This window comes from Scatophagus argus, chromosome 2, assembly GCF_020382885.2.
Source record: "Scatophagus argus isolate fScaArg1 chromosome 2, fScaArg1.pri, whole genome shotgun sequence".
Taxonomy (NCBI): Eukaryota; Metazoa; Chordata; class Actinopteri; family Scatophagidae; genus Scatophagus; species Scatophagus argus.
Genome location: NC_058494.1, coordinates 3,334,564 through 3,353,362, shown reverse-complemented (window position 1 = coordinate 3,353,362; position 18,799 = coordinate 3,334,564). Strand labels below are relative to the sequence as shown.

The following is an 18,799-nucleotide window of genomic DNA, read 5'->3' as shown; positions in this document are numbered from 1 at the left end:
TTTTGAAGCAGCAAGAGACTGTGGAAAACGTCTTTAATGAAAGAGAATGTTCTCTTGACTGTATTTATCTCCTTTGGCTTGCAAGTGTTTCATGTTTCAATCACATGCTGAATCAAAATATTTTTTTGACTTGTTTTTCAAACCATAAATGAGGTCAGAACGGTGTCTTATGGTCTGTGTAGTGTACACCTCAAAATGCATTTCCAAATGAATTTTCAGCAAATTTCTTTCTGGCTACCTGGTTGACTCTCTGTTTTGTTTTTGCTTTGTTTTTTTTGATAACTTAGTTAGGTTAGGTCCATATATATTGGAACAAGTTTAATTTAGTGGTATTTAGCCTCTGCACACCACTACAATGGAACACTCAACATTTGATCCAAAGAGGCGTCTATGCAAGTGAAAGAGACTATCATTAGGCTGAGAACAAACCAAAACAAAACAAAATGAACACATCAGAGATAAAGCAAAAACATTAAGAGTGGCCAAAACAGTTTGGAACATTCTTAAAAGAAGGAGTAAACTGGCAAGCTCAGCGACACCAAAAGGCAACTAAAGTGGATGATACAGAATTCCATCAGTGGCGAAGAAAAACCCCTTCACAACATCTAGCCAAGTCAAGAACACTCTTGAGGAGGAGGGCGTGTCATTGTCAAAGTCTAAAGTCAAGAGACGGCTTCATGAATGTGAATACAGAGGGTTCACAACAAAGTGCAAACGGCTAGTAATGTTCAACAACAAAATGGCCAGATCAGACTGTACCAGGAAACACCTTAAAAAGCCTGTCTATTTCTGGAATAAGATTGTATGGGCTGAGGAAACCAAGATTAACTTGTACCAGAATGATAGGAAGAGAAAAGTATGGAAAGGGAAAGGAACAGCTCATGAGCCAATGCATTCTATATCATTTGTCAAACACGGTGGAGGAAGGCAGTGCTATGGCATGGGAATGTATGGCTGCCAATGGAACCACCTCAATGGTGTTTATTGATGACCTGACACCTGATAAAAGTAGCAGGATGAAGCATATAAGGCAGCACTCTCTGCTTAGATTCTGCTTCTACTTATAGGAGGCTGCTTCATTTTGCAGATGAATAATTACCCAAAGCATACAGTAAAGGCAACCAAAGACTTTCTCAAGGCAAAGAAGTGGGATATTCTTCACTGGTCAGGTCAGCCACCTAATCTCCACCCAATAGAGCATGCTTTTCACTTACTGAAGAAAGACAGAAAGAACAACAAACAAGCAACAGCTGAATGCAGCTGCAGTAAAGGAGTAAAGTGCATTTGGTCATGTCCGTGGGTACCAGACTTCAGGCAGTCATTGGCTGCAAAGGATTTTCATCCAAGTATTAAATACAATCCTTATATTTGTAATTATGTTAGTTTGTTCCATCATTTATGAGCCACCAAAAATGGGGTTGGATGTATAACAATGTCTGTAACTCCTGGTTAATGACACACAAATTCCAGGACTCTCGCACCAGAATCCAAGGTTCAGATCCTGCCTGTCAATAGATTTAGGCAACAAAAGCACCGTTGTTAAGATTAGGAAAGATACTTTCAGTTCCCTAAACACCCATGAAATTTAATGTGTAAGATTCATTTCTGTAAGGGTTAGGGAAAGTTTGCCACTTTAGTTACACAGTAATAAAAGAGTTGTCAAATCGTGTTGACATTTAATCTATACAACTTGTGTACATTTCACATTTTTAACCTGTTCTGACGGTCAAACAAAAAAACATTGTGTACATTAATCACATTGATAAAATTTCATCACCATTTCATTAACCGCTGTTGAGGTGGACACTGATGCAGAAGTGTGGAATCAGGCTATGGTTTATTCAGTAGTTCATCAAAAGACTAAAAATTAATCAAAATAAAGAATAAATAAATGAAAATTTCACTGACATTAAGCGGTATCTAGCATGCAGACTGTTGAGGTATGTGCCTATGACCTTTCTGCTCAACAGTGTGTTGAAACTACTTTCCAATAAAGAAAAAGTCAAAACTGCTGTTAGTGAGCTACATGGATTCTCCAGAGTTATAGGTAGCAGCTGTTTCTGGAAAGAGATGTTACAGTTGAATTTTTGCAGTGTAATTTTTCAAGACTGTGTGCAACGCTAATGAAATCCTATTCATCTAAGTTTAATTGAGTGAAGGCAGACATTTTAGAGACAGCTATCCTAAAATGTGAACAAATCAAATCCAGGGCTAGAAACCACTCAAGTTAAGTGAGAAATTTTCAATTTGTAATTAAATTACATTTAAATTTAAAGCATATTGTATTACAAATTTGATTCTCAAAAATTAACATTATTACTGCCAGTTTAAAGCATTCAGTATCTGGTTGTATCTGTCGCTATGGGAAACAACAAAAACTCAGAAAATCAGTGAAGCTGGCAAACAATCTAAATTTTTTTTTAATCCAGAAATGTGTCCTTTCCTCAGGCAAAACCCACAGTGTCTAATTTTCATTGCAGAATGGAAGAAATGAGGTCAATATTGAGCATTTTCTCTTGGTGGGTGTCAGGAGTGGATGGGCAGAAGTAGCATGGTGCATCAGTTGATGGCTGGACATCCCATGGGAAAAGATGTTAGCAGGGTCAAAAGCAGGCACACAAAAGTTATCTCATGACACATTCCAATTAGAACAGGTCTAGACCATACTCTTCAGTTTAGTCTACCGAGAGACCCAGCATTTTCCCATGGGCGAGCACTTGGCGACAGTGGTGAGGAAAAGCTGTCCACCACATTTTCTCATCTTGCTGTGAGAATAATGGTCTGTCTCTTTCCCACTTTGTCCATCTTTTCGCGGAAGACTTTTTCACAGCTCACAGTGAGAATTAAGGGAAGTCAGTTCATCTGTGACAAATGGTAGATTTGGTGGATTTCAGTAACTTCACAGCTAACAAGTAGTTTGCCTCAGAAACTAGTATCAGGGTCGGTTGTTCTGCTGTGTGTGATGGAACAGTGTGGGCTTTCCTGGAACACTGACAACCCGTGTCATTGTGTTCACAGGGATCCTGTCTCTGCACCACCACTAAGACTCTTTTCTAATTGATTTAAAGCATAGACAGCTGCTGCAGAGTACTCATTTATCTTTTATTCTGATTCATATTTCATCTTGAGTGCACTTACACCAGGCTTTAAATAGTTGGATAGCAACAGCAAATGCAATAATGTTCATTTCCCCCTTGCGTTTCCTGCACACCTCTGAGACAAAAAAAAAAAAAATAACAGTCATGAAAAGGCTTCATGAAATTTGTCTTTCGGTGGTTGATGTGTTAGCTCTCCTGTGAGGGACCAGAGTGTGAATCAATTTATTTCTCATTTACGTTCCATCTGTGTTTGATTTACCTCACGTCCCCGTGTAGATTTGTGAAAAGCACAAGTTAAGGCTGCTAAAAGAAAAACAAACACAGAACAGCACATAAACCTTAAGTTTTATTCCCTATATATACATGCTGAAATCTAATATCCCAACATAACTCCTAAGCTAGAGTATTGAAGAGTATTGAACTAAAACCTGCTTATTATAACTGTACGCCTGCAGCTTACTTAAAATTGTTTGATGGCTAAATGTGATAGAAGCAGCGCTGCCTGGAATTAATACCTTGTGAGACATGGCCCTCAAAGACCTGAAGTCTGATGAAAACCATAGAGTGAGACATTCATTTTGGCCACGAGCACACCTTATGCGTAAACAGTGAATGTGTTTCTTTGTATCTGTGTTATTCCAGAAGAAAGGAAGCTGTGTACAGATGTTTCTCTTAATACCTGACTCAACATACGGTGTATTTTGCATGTATCATTTTGTTATTTTACCAACAGTCTGAGAAACATTAATCACAGATGTCAGGTGTCATACAGAACTAAATATTCTTCTAAGAGTTGGCGTTGATCACTATTTATTTTGGCACCTGATTTTAATCATACAGTATGAAACATATGTTGAAAATGTAATATAATATTTAAATGACTAGACCTCTGTTCCGTGCTTAGATCATCCCAAATGTTTCCAATAATGTTTAAACCCAAAGAAATCTGTATTTTGTTCAAGTTAACGTTGTGTTTCATTCACGATTCAAGATTCAAGACCTTTATTGTCATTGAACAGTTGCCTGTGCAACGAAATTAGACCGCAAGGCCACGAAGGTGCAAGGTGAAAGTGTCAAGTGAGCATAATAAATAAACAACGAAACAACAATAAACAATAAATGGGCTACTTGCACACCCTGTGAATAACAGTGCTGCACTTTGAGGTAGGTATTGCAAAATAATCATCAGCATGGATAACTGAAAAAGCAGCGTCGCTGTTCCGGCACATTTAAAGTTCTGACTGCCCAAGGGAAGAAGCTGTTCTTTAGTCGGAAGAAGCTGTTCTTTAGTCGGAAGAAGCTGTTCTTCGTTTGGTTTCCTGTCACTAAAACCTCCAGCAGAGAGTCAGAGTGAGGGGGGAAGTTGGCGAATGGGACTAAACGTAATATGAGCAAAAGTTTCAGACATTTCCTTGTCTCTGATAGATTTTCATCTGCGATGGTGGTTTTACAATGAAAATCAACAACTCCCATGATCCCATGTTTCTTCATCACATCTTTTGTTTTCGCTGTTTTTACTGAGAGACATCTAGTGGCAGAAATTACATGCTGTTTTAGGGACATTTTAGTTTAGTATTAGTTGTCTAAGGTTAGAGGGGGAAGGCATTCACTCATTAAGTGTCTTTCTTAATTTCTGATTATTGCAGCAACATGGGGTCACTACACTTCATTCAGGTGCTGTGGGCCCACACTGTAAGTTAGCTGACAGATTTTACCTTGAGAGCAGCTGCTAAACCATCTGAATAACATTAACACAGTAATATTCCTTTCCTTTCCTTTTTTTGAAAAAAGAAGATTTAGTCAATCTTATTTTAATCATTTTGCATAAATCTATCTTTTTTTGTTCCTTCCGAGAATGCTGGAGGAAAAATGAGGATTGTTATGAGCTAACATTATTATCTATATAGATAGATGACAGGAAACAAGGGAGGAGGAGGAAATGCAACAAAGAAGGTCCCCAGTCAACCATCCAAGCCACCAGGGGCCTCAGCTAAACTGACTTCTGAGAAATATGTTAAAGTTTTAATAATGAGCAGTATGTAATATATGATCTCTGAATAGCATTGCATTTCAAAAAAATATGGTTCATTTATATTTATTTATATTTGTTGACAAAAGTTCCACTTTCATTGTTTATATTTTCAGTTTCATTTCTCAAATTGATGCCTCAACATTCTATTTAGTTTTTATCTTGTTTTTGCTATGAAAAAAGGTTGTCAATGAACATTTTTCTAAACCAACCAGCAGCGTAAATAGACGGGTTTAACTAACCTGATCTCTGCAATTCCTCAATCACCATTTGAGCTCCCGTCTTTTGTCGGCTCCCTCGGCTGTCACCGACTCCATCGGTGGCGTGGCAGCTGGCCGGCCATTTTTGATTTATTGTAGTGAGTGGGAAACTATGAAGCTTACTTTGTGACAGCTCAGAAGCTTTAAAATTTAAGATGTCATTGAATTGATGAATGTAGAGAGGAGAGGCTGAGCCTGCCCGCTGGTGTCATATGTCACTGTCCAAAGTGATGAGGGACCCTGCCTGCTGCCCTCCTACACCGACACAACGACGCCGGTGGGAACCTTTTTTTACTGAAGTTGGAAAAATGAGAAATTTAAATTTTCTGCAGAATAGATGCCTATGGGTACTGTATATCAGGCTCTGTTCAACTTCATAAAGGTTCAGACAAATATTTGCTCCCAGCTAACACTAGATCCACGCACAGGTCACAAAGGAAGATGCCTTTGCCTCCTGCCATTGCTTATCATTGTCAAGCACTCCAAACAGACACATGGCCTTCAAGTGTGGATGATATGATGGAATAACAATTATGTGATTTCAGATTAGAAGCAGATAATCACGATCTATGTGCACCCTGGCTGCATAGTTTTGCGAATGCTAGCAATGTCACTTTTAAATGGAAAACACACCTACTGACATAGATAGATTTTCCCTTGCGAAGCTGACAAATAAATTTGCAGCAGGTGACAAATGTGTACCCCTTTATCAGAGTAAGTGTCAGATTTGCTCTGATAAAAGACAGCAAGTAGGGACATTAGCATAAAGCTCAACTGGGGCCACTGACTCACCGTGCTGCAAAGAAACAACAATGCACAGACGCAGCAGGGTATAAAGGGAGCTGTTTTTACAACATCAATTAGTGCGGTGTTGGGAAATGCACCTGGGTTATTAATTGTTTACCTGAGCAACAGAAAATGTAATTAGTGCTTTGAAATCGGGCCACTGGCTATATGCTGTACACCTTCACATCAACCCGGTTATATATCATTCCATGCATTCATGTGCGCTCGTTCTGTGTTTTTAATGCAATGGCAAGCCAAAACCTACTGAATCAAACTGAATTATTCGCTGATCAAGCTAAACACGGCCACATTAATGTCATATCTATTTCAGTTTTAATTTATTATTACTTGAAGTGCTTTTTCAAAACCAGCAGCTCTAATTTGCAAGGGGAGAGGGGAATAGAGATGCCCATTTCTGTGACTATATGTTAGCTTAAATTGCCAGTTGGTAATGATGATAGCCGTTCAGCGCTGTGTCAGCCCAGCTCTCCTGGTGATGCTTTATAGCCCCAGACTAACCTCCACCGTGGAATTATCCGGCCATGTCTCAAACTCACTCGTCACTGTTACAACTTTAAAGTCGGCCAGTCTAATTAGAAGCTGGGCCAGTGTAGGCATAGGCATACATCTTGCTAACAGTTTTCTCTCTCTTCTCTGATATCTCTACAGTTGTACAGCTCTGTGGACTTTGGAAGAAAGTGGCAGCTCATCCACGAACATGTCACACCAAACAGGTTCTACTGGTGAGTCATCCTGTTCCACATCTTTGCTTCTTTTTTTTTTTCTTTTACAATATGATATTCCTTTTCTCCGGAGTTTTGTTTACTGTGGAGTGCGGAAGCTGTTGTTCTGCACAACTGAGCGAGCTTGATGTTGTTGGCTTGCAATAAGGTGTGTCACTGACTGGTGATTCTGCTGCACGTTTTCTGTTGCTTGATACATTCAATCATCTCCTCCTTCAGAACACACTTTGCAGTCAGCATCCGAGAGCATGCTGCATTCATTTCAGGCATATTGCACATAAATAACAAATTATTAATTTTACATCATTAGTGGTAGAAGAAGAGAGGCCTGTTTTTTGTTTGTTTTTGTTTTTTTTTTTACACGCGGATACCAAAGCTTACATACAGTATGAGCAACTATGACTAATAATGGATGCGGAATGTCTCTGTCACTTCTCATTTAGTCACATTTTCCGCCCCCCCCCCCACGCTGTATATCTACCATGTATGAAAGTGCACACTCATCACAAACATACGCCAGATCTATTTCAGCTCATTGCTCCTCTGCCCCTCTCTGAGGTGACTGGGCTGTGCCTGAGTTTGCCGGTGGCTACATCCACAGTACCTTGCATAAATCTGGAGCTACTTCCATTCTATTGTGGTATAATCCCAAATAATGTGCACAATCCATTGCTGCGTTTGCCCTTCACCGCCAAAGCCTCTTCAAGGACATCTAAATACTGGATGGGCCTCTAGCAATGGCAAGCCTCCAGTTGGCTGCATTTAAACAGTGGCTTCATCAGCCTCCAAGGGATACAAAAGCTCTATCCATCAAGTCTAATCCACAAACAGTGAAATGAACAAGAAAGCAAGATTTTACTCCGAGATAAACTCATTGTCAGAGTGTGGTGACCCTGCACTACCCAGTCAGTGATGAGGAGACTGTATTTGTACTTCTCCATATTGTTGCTTTTTGCTGGATGAGGATGAGCCAGGAGATGCTGGGCACGAGCTTGTCATAATGTAGCATGTAGAATATGGAAACTTTCATATATTGTCTTGTCCAAGTTAACACCGTGGAGTCGACAGACGTGCCGGCCTCGCTGAATCTCAGTTTTTTTTGTGTCGAAAGTGGGCACTTCAAACTATATACAAGTTTTTAAATTTTGTTAATATGTCAAGTAAAACCCGAGTTATGATAAAAAATATACGCACTGTTTTTTTCATGACCATTGCCATCACGTTTGGTGCGCGTTTGGGGCGAGTTTTATGCAAGAAGACGCAGTAAACACCAGCGCATTGAGCGCACTTCATTCAGCGCACTTCAGCGCATTTTCCCCAGTCGGATTTTAGAGTTTTGTGTGATTTTAGGTCCAGTGTGTCAATACAGTATGTCAAAATGAAAAAAAACAACAGTAAATCACACTTGTGAGGTTGTGCTGAACAAAAATGGTACCAAAATGGCAAGATAAAAAAAATTCTAAGTTGAAATATAAAATTAGAATCAAAAATAGTCAACAACTGACAATTATACAAGACTCCATAGAAACATCACTAACTGCAGCAGAACTTGGTCTGTTTCCTCTTCCACCGTCCCTCTGCAGTAGTCCTTTTTCTTGAGTTTTTTTCCTCCCTTTCTATTCATCACTATGATTACATATTCTTCCATGGTTTGTCATTTTTCCCCAAGGTCTGTCTCAGGTCTAGACAAGGAGCCAGATCTGGTACACATGGAGGCTCATACACCAGATGGAAGTGAGTATCCTACATACACATGTACATCAAAGAGGAGTAATGAGCAGGTCTCTAGGAATGAATTCCTCCTGGAGAGGAAAAGGCGTCCCCAGGGAAAGAGCACTGGCTTGCCCCACCAATAAACCCTAGTGCATGAGTCTCGATTAATACGGCCTTTCTTCTCTTCTCTTTCACCTGCTGAATGTCAGCTCCATAACTATGGAGACCAAGGTCTTCTGTAGGTAACACAGGTGAAACTGTTTAAATGCCAGCCTGTGATGTCAGAGTAGTGTCACTGAGATATACGAATTGCTTTTTTCTCATCTAACTGTGGCATGATTGACAGGTAGGGATGCTTCTACGTGGTATCTGCACATATAAATAATAAATCCAGCTAGAAAGAGACACAAATTAGTTTGATGAAATGTCAGGCTGCAAACTGGGAATAGAGCCTTACATATTTCAAGTAAACACATCTTTTAAGTGCTACTTTAATTTTCTAGAAAAACTGCTACAATTCAAAGAAGCCCTCAGTTTATCACTTGTTGCAGATAAGGTATTGCTAAAGCTAAATTACATTAAGATATAGTATACTGAAATTAGTTTAATTACTTTCTGTGTGTCTTCCTATGTGACAGATGTGCAGTACGTCACATGCAGAGCTCAGATGTGCACAGAAGCTAACAGGAACCACCCGTTCCCAGGATTCATCGACATCAGCTCTTTGGTGGTTCAGGATGACTACATATTCATACAGGTGGGACACACGGTACAATATGTACTATGTATACTAAGCTTGCTAATGTACGGATATGCTAGCCACAGGTTTTTACTGACTCTCTGCTGTTCTGTGTTGGTCAGATACATAATGGTGTGTCACATCTTGTTTGGAGTTTGGATTGTTGTAGAGAGCAGTGAGTTTTAACAATACAAGACTTAATACACTAAAAGAAGCTGTAAGTCGCTAAAAAGAGGCTAAAGGTTGCTCCAAGCTGAATATTTCTGTTGAATTTGGGAATTTAGGTTAATATCTGTATTTAAAAAATTACTTAAGCAGAGCAGCTTGTTGGGATGTTTTCTTTGCAGTTCCATGTGCAATATGTCTTGCATAAATGATTGTGCTTAAAGGAAATCATGTTAAATACCTTTACTTTTACCTCAGCTGTACAATTGTACTTTGTTTTTTGGGAAGCCAGCCTAATTTTAATATTCAACCTTGCCACTGCCTGGTGTGTTATATTAATCATGATTTCTGCGACAGAAATCTGAAATGGTAATGTCCCGAATTCCAAGTAATGCAGATGCATTTAATGGGTCGTATTTTAATCTCCTCCGCAGCCTGAATATTATTTACTTTGACATTGTGTAAATGAGGTTTCATACATTTAAAAGTCAACGGGAAAAGTTAGTATAATTATGTGGCTAGTCCACAACAAGACCAATTTTATTCAAATTTACCTCCAAGAACTGTTGTGGTGCTTGATGTCTGGGTGTTTCCAGCACCTGTGTTTATGGAAGAAGTGTGTCAGGTGACAGTTTTCTTCGTCATCTCGTAGACCAAATGAACCTTGTCCTCCAAAAAATGTTCCTTTCCAACAAACAAGCTACTATCATTTATGAAATCCTCTACGCCCTGATCCCTTCACAGTCCATCAGTCACCAGACGATCCTGTGCAAACCTTGTATAGCAGATTCTGCTGTGCCAAGTGTGTTTTTATATTCCAATAATATATCAGGGTCATTGTGCTCATAAGAGTAGTGATTACATAATCCTGCCTTTTATTTTCATCGTATCAGTGGTAGTAGTTGTTGTATTGCTGCTCTTCCAGCTTTTTGATCCCGCTTAATGTTTTCCTCAGTAGAGAAGAGGGCTCTCTCGTTTTCCTACTTACCTGAGTTACCTTCATAAAGGCAAGCCCTTCCTCTGGAAGCCTTGCTGAACTTGGCAGCACATTACACAAAGAAATAGAGTTGTTTTCCAAAGCACCTTCAATCCAGTTTGACCTCTCCGTAGTCTCTCAAGTAAACTCACAAGCACTCAACCTAAACCGCCCCTTCAATTTTAGCACCTCCACATTTTAACACGTATGCGTCACAGACGAAAGATCCTGAAAGGGATGGGAGAGAAAAAAAATCAATCATACCAATTCCTCTTAAAGTTCAAACCGCCTCTGGTTACCCGTCCATCGATCTCTTGCTCCTTCACTCGATTGCACGTGGGACTGTTCTGCAGTGCTCATTGCTGGCCTGCTGTATCTCCTCTTGGAGCTTGTTTTCACTCTTCTGAGCCATTCAGAACACTTGAGATCAGTGAAAGAATCAGTTCTGTCATACAACATTAATACTGATATCACTTCTCTTCAGTAGAGACCCAGAAGTTTGATTTGAAGGTTTTCCTCTAATGAATTTCTTGTCATTATTGATAAGAGGGAAAAGTGGGTTATGGAGCTGCAGTCTCACTTTCCTCTGTGTGTGTGTGTGTGTGTGTGTGTGTGTGTAAAGCGCTTGGCCTCGAGGCCAATGACAATTCTCCCGCACCCAGCAGCCCTCTGTTTTCTTGCTGCATAAGCTAACAACTAACAGCTTGGAGTGTTTGCAAAGGGTCTAGACCATTATGGACAATTTTTTTTTCTTTTTTCCTAGCTGGCAGAGGAGGCTCGGCTAGGCTACTAAAGATTTCTCTTGACAAAGAATAATGAGACTATTGATTGTCCTATAAGATATTTACCAAAGTCCACTTTGAAACCACCAAGTGCATTGACACCTAGATAGGACATCCTCTGCAAGCCAGGAGATCGCTATAAATGGCCTGAAGCATCAAAAAAAGTAAAAAATAAAACAACCCTGTGCATCCAGCAGTGCCTTGAAAGAGAGAGAGAGAGAGAGAGATGATGATGTGCGCTTTAACCCACCACTTTAATTGATTGGAGAAAATATGATATGGTGTCAGTGATGAGGTTACACACGAGGCGTTGACACAAGGTGCAGCTGAGACCCATCACAACCATACCAAGTGTGAAAATATAGGAAATGGGAAATGTCGCTAACCAAAAATAAAACCAAAGTTCCAGATAATAAAGGGAAATGCTGTACGTAATACATGAAATTGATTGGACTTTCTGTGTTGTAGGTTCCAACATCAGGACGAGCCACCTATTATGTGTCCTACAAAAGAGACTCGTTTATACAAACCAAGCTTCCCAAATATTCTCTGCCTAAGGTAAGCTGCTCCTTAATTTGTCTCGCAAGTGATGCTTTACTTTCTATGACTTATTGAGATCTGGTATAACTTGAGAACACCGCAGAGATAATTAACAACAGACTTAATTAAGATTCCTATTCCTGCTTTTGAATTTTAAATACTGTCACAACTGCTAAATGTATGGCATTAGAGGGACGGTTCAAAATTAAACATACACATTCCTCTTCCTCTTATTTATCAATCTAGAATATTTTTGTAAGTTGTTGACAGATATTGGCCATAGAGATGTCTGCCTTTTCCAAAAATAAAACTTAAACTTCAAACTTTATTGTCAGTATATTTTTACATCCACCGAAATTCTTCTCTGCATTTAATCCATCACTGATTGAACACACACATGCAACATGCAGTGAAACACACGGGAGCAGTGGGCTGCCATTGTCAGGCGCCCAGGGAGCAACTGGGGGTTAATGCCTTGCTCAAGGGCACATCAGCCGAAACCCTGAGGGGGGGTTGATTAATCACGCCACCACATCCAGATTTTTTTCCTGCCTGTCCGGGGAGAATCGAACCGGAGACCCTCCAGTCACAAGCTCCAACCTCTAGGCCTCCTCTGCTTGTAATCAAACTAGATGGCTTGTGGTTTGTGATACTGAAAACTGCCCATTCATCACATTTTGCGGTGAACCTTTTTTCAGTTTATTTTCTTTTACAAGCTGGCATACTGTCCTTTTAAAGTCGTACCTCATGTCGTGGTACCACACACAGCGATCTCATGTGTGAGCTACACATTACAACGTGTCATCAACCATTTATATTCACACCACAACATTGATCTCATGACCAGTCCCACAGGGTCAGCATGTTCTAATCCATCACCTCTCTGCTTCCAGTCATAACTTCTCTTAATCTCTCCCTTCTCCCTGATAGGATTTACACATTGTCAGCACTGATGAGAAGCAGGTATTTGCAGCAGTGCAGGAGTGGAACCAGAATGACACCTATAACCTCTACCTGTCCGACACCCGAGGGATCTACTTCACCTTGGCCATGGAAAATGTCAAGACCACTAGGGGCATCGGGGGGAACCAGATGCTGGACCTGTATGAGGTAGACACCTGATGAAACTTGACACTCTTGGGAGACAGATACAGTCAGGTTTTCATTGACTGAGTACAAGTTAGAAGGGAAGTTATGGGATTTATTACTTACTATTTCTTAAGCTCTGCCATAAAGTACAGGTGCATGCATGTGCCAACACATAAGCAGTAGAACAGAAGGCTTTTTATTCAGAAAGCCCGTGGTTAGACATATTTATTCATATATTCGTTTATGTCCCATTGCACAAAATGATGGGATGTTAATCTTTTGGAATCTCATGATTTCAATTCTTAGGTGTCTGATTCAATTCAGGATGGATTCTTGATTCAAAATGAATCCACTGTTTTCAGTCTCCAGTATGCCGGGCATCAAATTATTCACTAGTTTCCTTAGTCCACTGAAATACAATATGAAACACAACTGGCAAATTAGATAAACAGACGCCGTCCTTTTCTTTCTAAGACATTAACTGCATTAATTAATGAATGAATTAATTTGAAAGAATCTCACAGTCTCCTGCCCGTTTGAGACTAACGACTGAGGTGGTGCTCTGTTGTGTTGTTATTAATGTTATGTCTCCAGCAGTGGAGAACAGCCTCCGCTCTGAGGAAAGCCAAGGCGCTGAGCGGACGCTGAGGCAGAATGAATTATTTTCTTCCTCACAGAGTTGGTCTGAGTTGGTTGCTGCTGCATTGTGTGTGTGTGTGTGTGTGTGTGTTCCTGCTGATTGTTCGCCACTTACATTAGTCTCTTGAGTGATGCCAGACAAAAGTATTCAAAATATACTTCAGAATTATTTAATCATTAACTTTAGAAAATGTTTACAACCACTGGTTGTTGTGAGGATAAACCACAAGAAAACTCCAGCTTGTGTGTGCTGTAGACTGTCCATGTGTCGTCCTGCAGCTGAGTTTTGCCTTTTTTATTCCGTCATTAACTTACATTTCAGAAATCGATTTTTGACATTTGTGAATGAGTTCTGAATCAGAGGAGATCAGAATCTTGATTCTCATAACAACTGATTTTTTTCACCCATTCCTGATCAATAGGGTTGTTCACTTCACTCCAACCAATTTTTTGCTCATGTTCCTCACATTTCTGGCCTCTAAAAAGCCTGCAGTATAATCTTCCTGGGAGCAAATACCTCACAGCTGGAGATGCTGCAGAATCAGATGAGGAACATAAAAATATTAACCAGTGCAGCTCTGAGTCACCTTTGTGGAAAAACAAAACAAGTACAGCTGATCAGTTTGTGTTGTTTGCTTTCCTTGTGCATACACACACATGCTGTAGACTATAGTTACTTGTCTTATACGGATAGGTTTGCATTACAGACAGTGGTCTTCCATCTTCCTGACAGCAGACATATACAGTATGAAGAACATGCTTAATGGGGCTCACAGCCACGCACCTCTGGACTTGTAATGACCTTGTTAGCTTACTGGTTAGCTACTGTATACATTTGCATTAGCATTCATAGCAGGAAAGTTGAATTCGCTCCTTCTCCACTCCCTGTTGAACCCAGTTTATCACTCCTATGCTGGCAGGTGTGACTTAAAGAGTGAAGGAAGTGAGATATTGGCCAGCAGCAGTGGCAGCAGTGTGGTAATTAACAATGCCATTACTTCTCCGGCACAGTATGTGGTGTGTCGGTGTGTGCCTCTCACTGTGTGTGCAGCTGCTGTTACCGTGCAGCGGCGGTTAAGGCGTTGCACCATGCAGCATGAGACGATAAGGCATTTTAAATACATTTGTCACACGGTCACAGCTCCGTTCTTGATCACAACCTAAACAAGAGATAGATGATACACTGTTGTCTCTGATAGATCAGACTCCTAGCAAGAGAAGATATATGCTGTGGAACTCATCCCATTTATTGTTGTTAGACTCTGACAAAGTGCACCTCACAGACCTAATGTTCCACAGAGAAGACGTGGCTCCGGTTGGACCAGAGGGAAGACGGCAAAGTATGTGAAAGTTATTTTGTTCTTCCACTTAGAAGTCATGTCTCTTCCCAGAGGGGGTCTCTGTTCTCTTTGTATCCTCCACCCTGAAATCAATTATGCATCTTCTACACAGAAAATCGCACAATCATCTTGTAAATTAGAGGGATTATTTTATTGTCAATCAGATTGGATAAGGGCAATTTAGGTAATCATGAGCCTTTGTTGTGCAAACTAATTTTTCGTTGACATCAGGGCTCTAAATCACCCACTAAACTTGCTTTCAGTCTGAGAGGTGGTTTAGCAGGTGGCTGTCTGACAATTATCACTCTGATTGGCTTCGCTGCATCAAAAATCATTTATCTCTCTCTCACCTCCCTTGTTACAAACACCTCTGAAGGACTGATTGAAGACATGAAGTGGGTTGTTGTCAGCAGAGAGTATGAGATGGTCTGGATGGTGCTGATAGTCAAAATGATATGGCCCTTCATGTTTGTGTTTTTACCAACAACATGTCTAAACCCGCAAAGCCGAGATTCAACAAATGAGCCTTATAATATAATGTACAAGACTAAATTGCTTCACATGAAATAATTTCTGATTTCCCGCTGTTCAATAAAGATGCTCCATCTTCACTGAATGGCAGCTTTTTCCAGTTGCCAGGCATGATTTCACTCGCTAAACATTTTGAAAACACAAATTCATTAATGCAGCTTTAAGTGCAAAGTAGTAGTGCATTTAAAAATTTTTTAAAATTTGAGCACTTCTAATAAGGAATCAGTCTTTTGGATCATTTATCAAACAGATATTCTCTGCTAAATATGTTTTCAATCATCCAATCATTTTCTAATCCGCTTATCCGTCAGGGTCGCGGGGGAGCTGGAGCCTATCCCAGCTGACTACAGGCGAGAGGCGGGGTTCACCCTGGACTGGTCGCCAGTCAATCACAGGGCTGAGACACAAAGACAGACAACCACCCACTCTCACACTCACACTGAGGGGCAATTTAGAGTAGCCAGTTAACCTAATGTGCATGTTTTTGGTATTGTGGGAGGAAGCCGGAGAACCTGGAGAAAACCCACGCAGGCACAGGGAGAACATGCAAACTCCACATAGAAGGGCCCAGACCGGGATTCGAACGTGGAACCCTCTTGCTATGAGGCGACAGCACTAACCACTGCACCACCGTGCCGCCCACTAAATATATTTTCCATAATTAAAAAATTTTTGTCTTTGGGTTTTGGATTGTTGGTAGAAGTGAACTAGAGATGTAAGCCAGGGCACTTGCGATGAAGAAAAGAGTGCAAGAGCACTCTTAGTGCCCCTGATACCTATTGCTCCGCTAGGGAGGGGTGGGGTGTTTCAAAAAGGACAAAAAAATACTTTGACTGTGATGTAGCATAAAAAAAAAATCAGACTTCTGGGACTGAAGTGGATGGTTACGAGTAAAAAGACACATTTACATTTCTTGGGGTATCTTGACACACACACACATATTTATAGTTTAAAATTTATAGATCAGGTGAGCTGAAAATTAGCTGCAGCTCTACTGTAACATACAATAACAGTAAGATACAGATACAGTAAGCTGAATTTATACCATTGTGATATCTGATGATGCAATAATACTGCTATGGTTGCATTAGATTGGTATATTAGTTAGATTTCTTGAAATGCAAAACAAAATGTTCTGCGCAGAGCTTTTATGTACAGTAAATGCCGACCAATCAGGTCCTCCTTCTGTGTTATTTAAGATTCGCCTGTTGAATGATGAAAGGACTAAGTGGACAGAATCCAGCGCTGAGTACAGTCTCAGCAAATAGACATGTTTCTGGAGGGTGAAACTTCAGGGGTGTCGTGCGTTGTCCTCTCCCTCACAACTATTCAAATAGAAATATTAAATGTGGCATTTTGCACCGCTCACCACTTAAATGAACGTAAATTATGGTCAGAGTTATGACTCATGCTACACTGATGGTAGCAGCGATTATTAAAGCCAGCGTGTGTGCTGTCTTTGCTGCAGCACATGCTTGATTCCCTTTCTCATTTCTACTCATTTGGCATTCAGCAAATGGAAGAACTGGTTTCTCAGGCAGCAAAAATGCAAATTTCCCAGAATGTCGCAGGATTCCTTTAATGCTGCACTAGAATAGAGATCTATGCCTGCATCCTTCACTTTGTCGTCAAGAAAGCAGAGTGTGGGTGGTGTGAGTGATGGATAGAGGAATGCATGCTGGTGGCGACGCATGGTTCTTGTTTGCGTGCAGGTGTTACTGTGTGTGTGTGTGTGTGTGTGCGTGCGCACATGTGCTAAAGGAGGCGGAGGCAACAAAAAATTACTGCAGTGATTGACAGGTTGGGTTGGATAAGGACGGAGGACCCTCGTTAGCTGCATCCTTCCTGAGCGCCATGTTTCTATGACAATGTCAGATACCCTGCCTATTAGTGCCACTTATACAGTTGTGCCCCTTCAGGGAGGGAAACATTTCCAACTGCAGCCCCTCACTGTGGCAACCATTTGGAGTGACTCTGTCCTTTCCGTTGCATATCATGCTTTTGGTTTAGTTGAAGGATATGTCTAATCCCTGAGAGATGTCTAGCAGGAGGATTTTTCGGAAGAGAAGTTTGTGTCTGTATGCGTGTGCTTTATGTATGTGCGTGTCTGAGGAGATTCTGACTGATTGTGAGCAAACGGACAAGGTGTCACTTCTCAGCGGTCATCATTTTGTACTCTCTGGATGAGATGTGTAAGGATATAATTGCAGATAGCACTTAGCACTGCATAAGAAAATACAGCCGACTCTGCTCAAGGTGTCTGCCTGACTGTCAGCCACCGCAAGCAAGAAAAAGCACACCATCTTCAATTTCCCTCAGGATCAATAAAGTATCTATCTATCTATCTATTTGCATTTAAGTGAGCTTGTATCATGAAAAGTACTGCCAAAATATACAAAATACCCTTTCTGAGAGAGTAGTGGCTCTGCTGGTGTGCATGAAGAGGGTAAAGTTGGGACCTGAAATGTGTCTGTGTCCATCAGGTGGCAGGAATTAAAGGCATGCTGATTGCTAACAAGAGGCAAGACAACCAGGTCAAGACATACATCACCTACAATAAAGGCCGGGACTGGAGGCTCCTGCAGGCTCCTGCTGCTGACCTGGACGGAAACGACATTCACTGCATACTGGTAAGATACTGCACATATATTGTAGCTATAAGGCCTCTTCTGCTCATGCTTCCATGAAGCAAAATTTGTGTTACTTCATAATAATCAGTCTTTACAACAGTAGGACTAAAGGCTTCGTTAGTGCTTAATAATGCTTCATGGATCACTTTAAAGCAATTAGGAAGAAGAACATATTGACCTCCAGGTTGTGATAAGTCAATTTTTTTCTCGTTTGTATTTTTTATGGTATATCCGTGACAAAAAGTGCTGAGAAATGTCTAAATGTTTTGTTAGAGAAAGTTAAATCTAACAAAATAAGTTAAGCAGCATTGTCATTAGTCTGAACCAATTATTTCAGTCACTGTCACGACAACAACCTCCAAGTGTACACACTGAAAATGGGAGGCTACCCAAACCTCGTTGCTAACGACACAAACATAAACAAGCTCGCAAAATTTCTTTTCTTTTGCAAGGAATTTGTCATTCTAATGCCAGGGCTTGCCTCCCCATATGCAAAACAAGTTCCTCACCAGTTTTTCAGGGGCACCATCGCTGAATCCTTAGCTTTGCTTGGTGCTTCCCAACACGATTATGTTGGTTCCAAAAAAGATACAACCAAGCCAGAGTGTTTCTTACATTGTGGGAGGTAAGCCTATATAGTGCACCAGAAAACCACGTCTGAATGAACACAGCGAATATTATCGGATGTAAATATGTGTAGAGATTTTGTTTTTCACATGAACAGCTGTAAATCTGCTGA

The 18,799-nt window shown here is 40.6% G+C and overlaps 1 protein-coding gene across 4 annotated transcripts in view; it reads left to right on the top strand.

Annotated features, from left to right (window-relative positions):
* The window catches only part of sorcs3 (sortilin related VPS10 domain containing receptor 3), a 187,809-nt gene that overhangs the window by 125,466 nt on the left and 43,544 nt on the right, over nt 1-18,799 (top strand). For all 4 annotated transcript variants that reach the window (XM_046401487.1, XM_046401497.1, XM_046401506.1 and 1 more), the window contains exons 5-10: nt 6,843-6,916; nt 8,586-8,650; nt 9,268-9,386; nt 11,760-11,849; nt 12,762-12,941; nt 17,914-18,060. In XM_046401487.1, the coding sequence (XP_046257443.1) occupies nt 6,843-6,916; nt 8,586-8,650; nt 9,268-9,386; nt 11,760-11,849; nt 12,762-12,941; nt 17,914-18,060 (675 nt within the window). The remainder of the gene's footprint in view (nt 1-6,842; nt 6,917-8,585; nt 8,651-9,267; nt 9,387-11,759; nt 11,850-12,761; nt 12,942-17,913; nt 18,061-18,799) is intronic.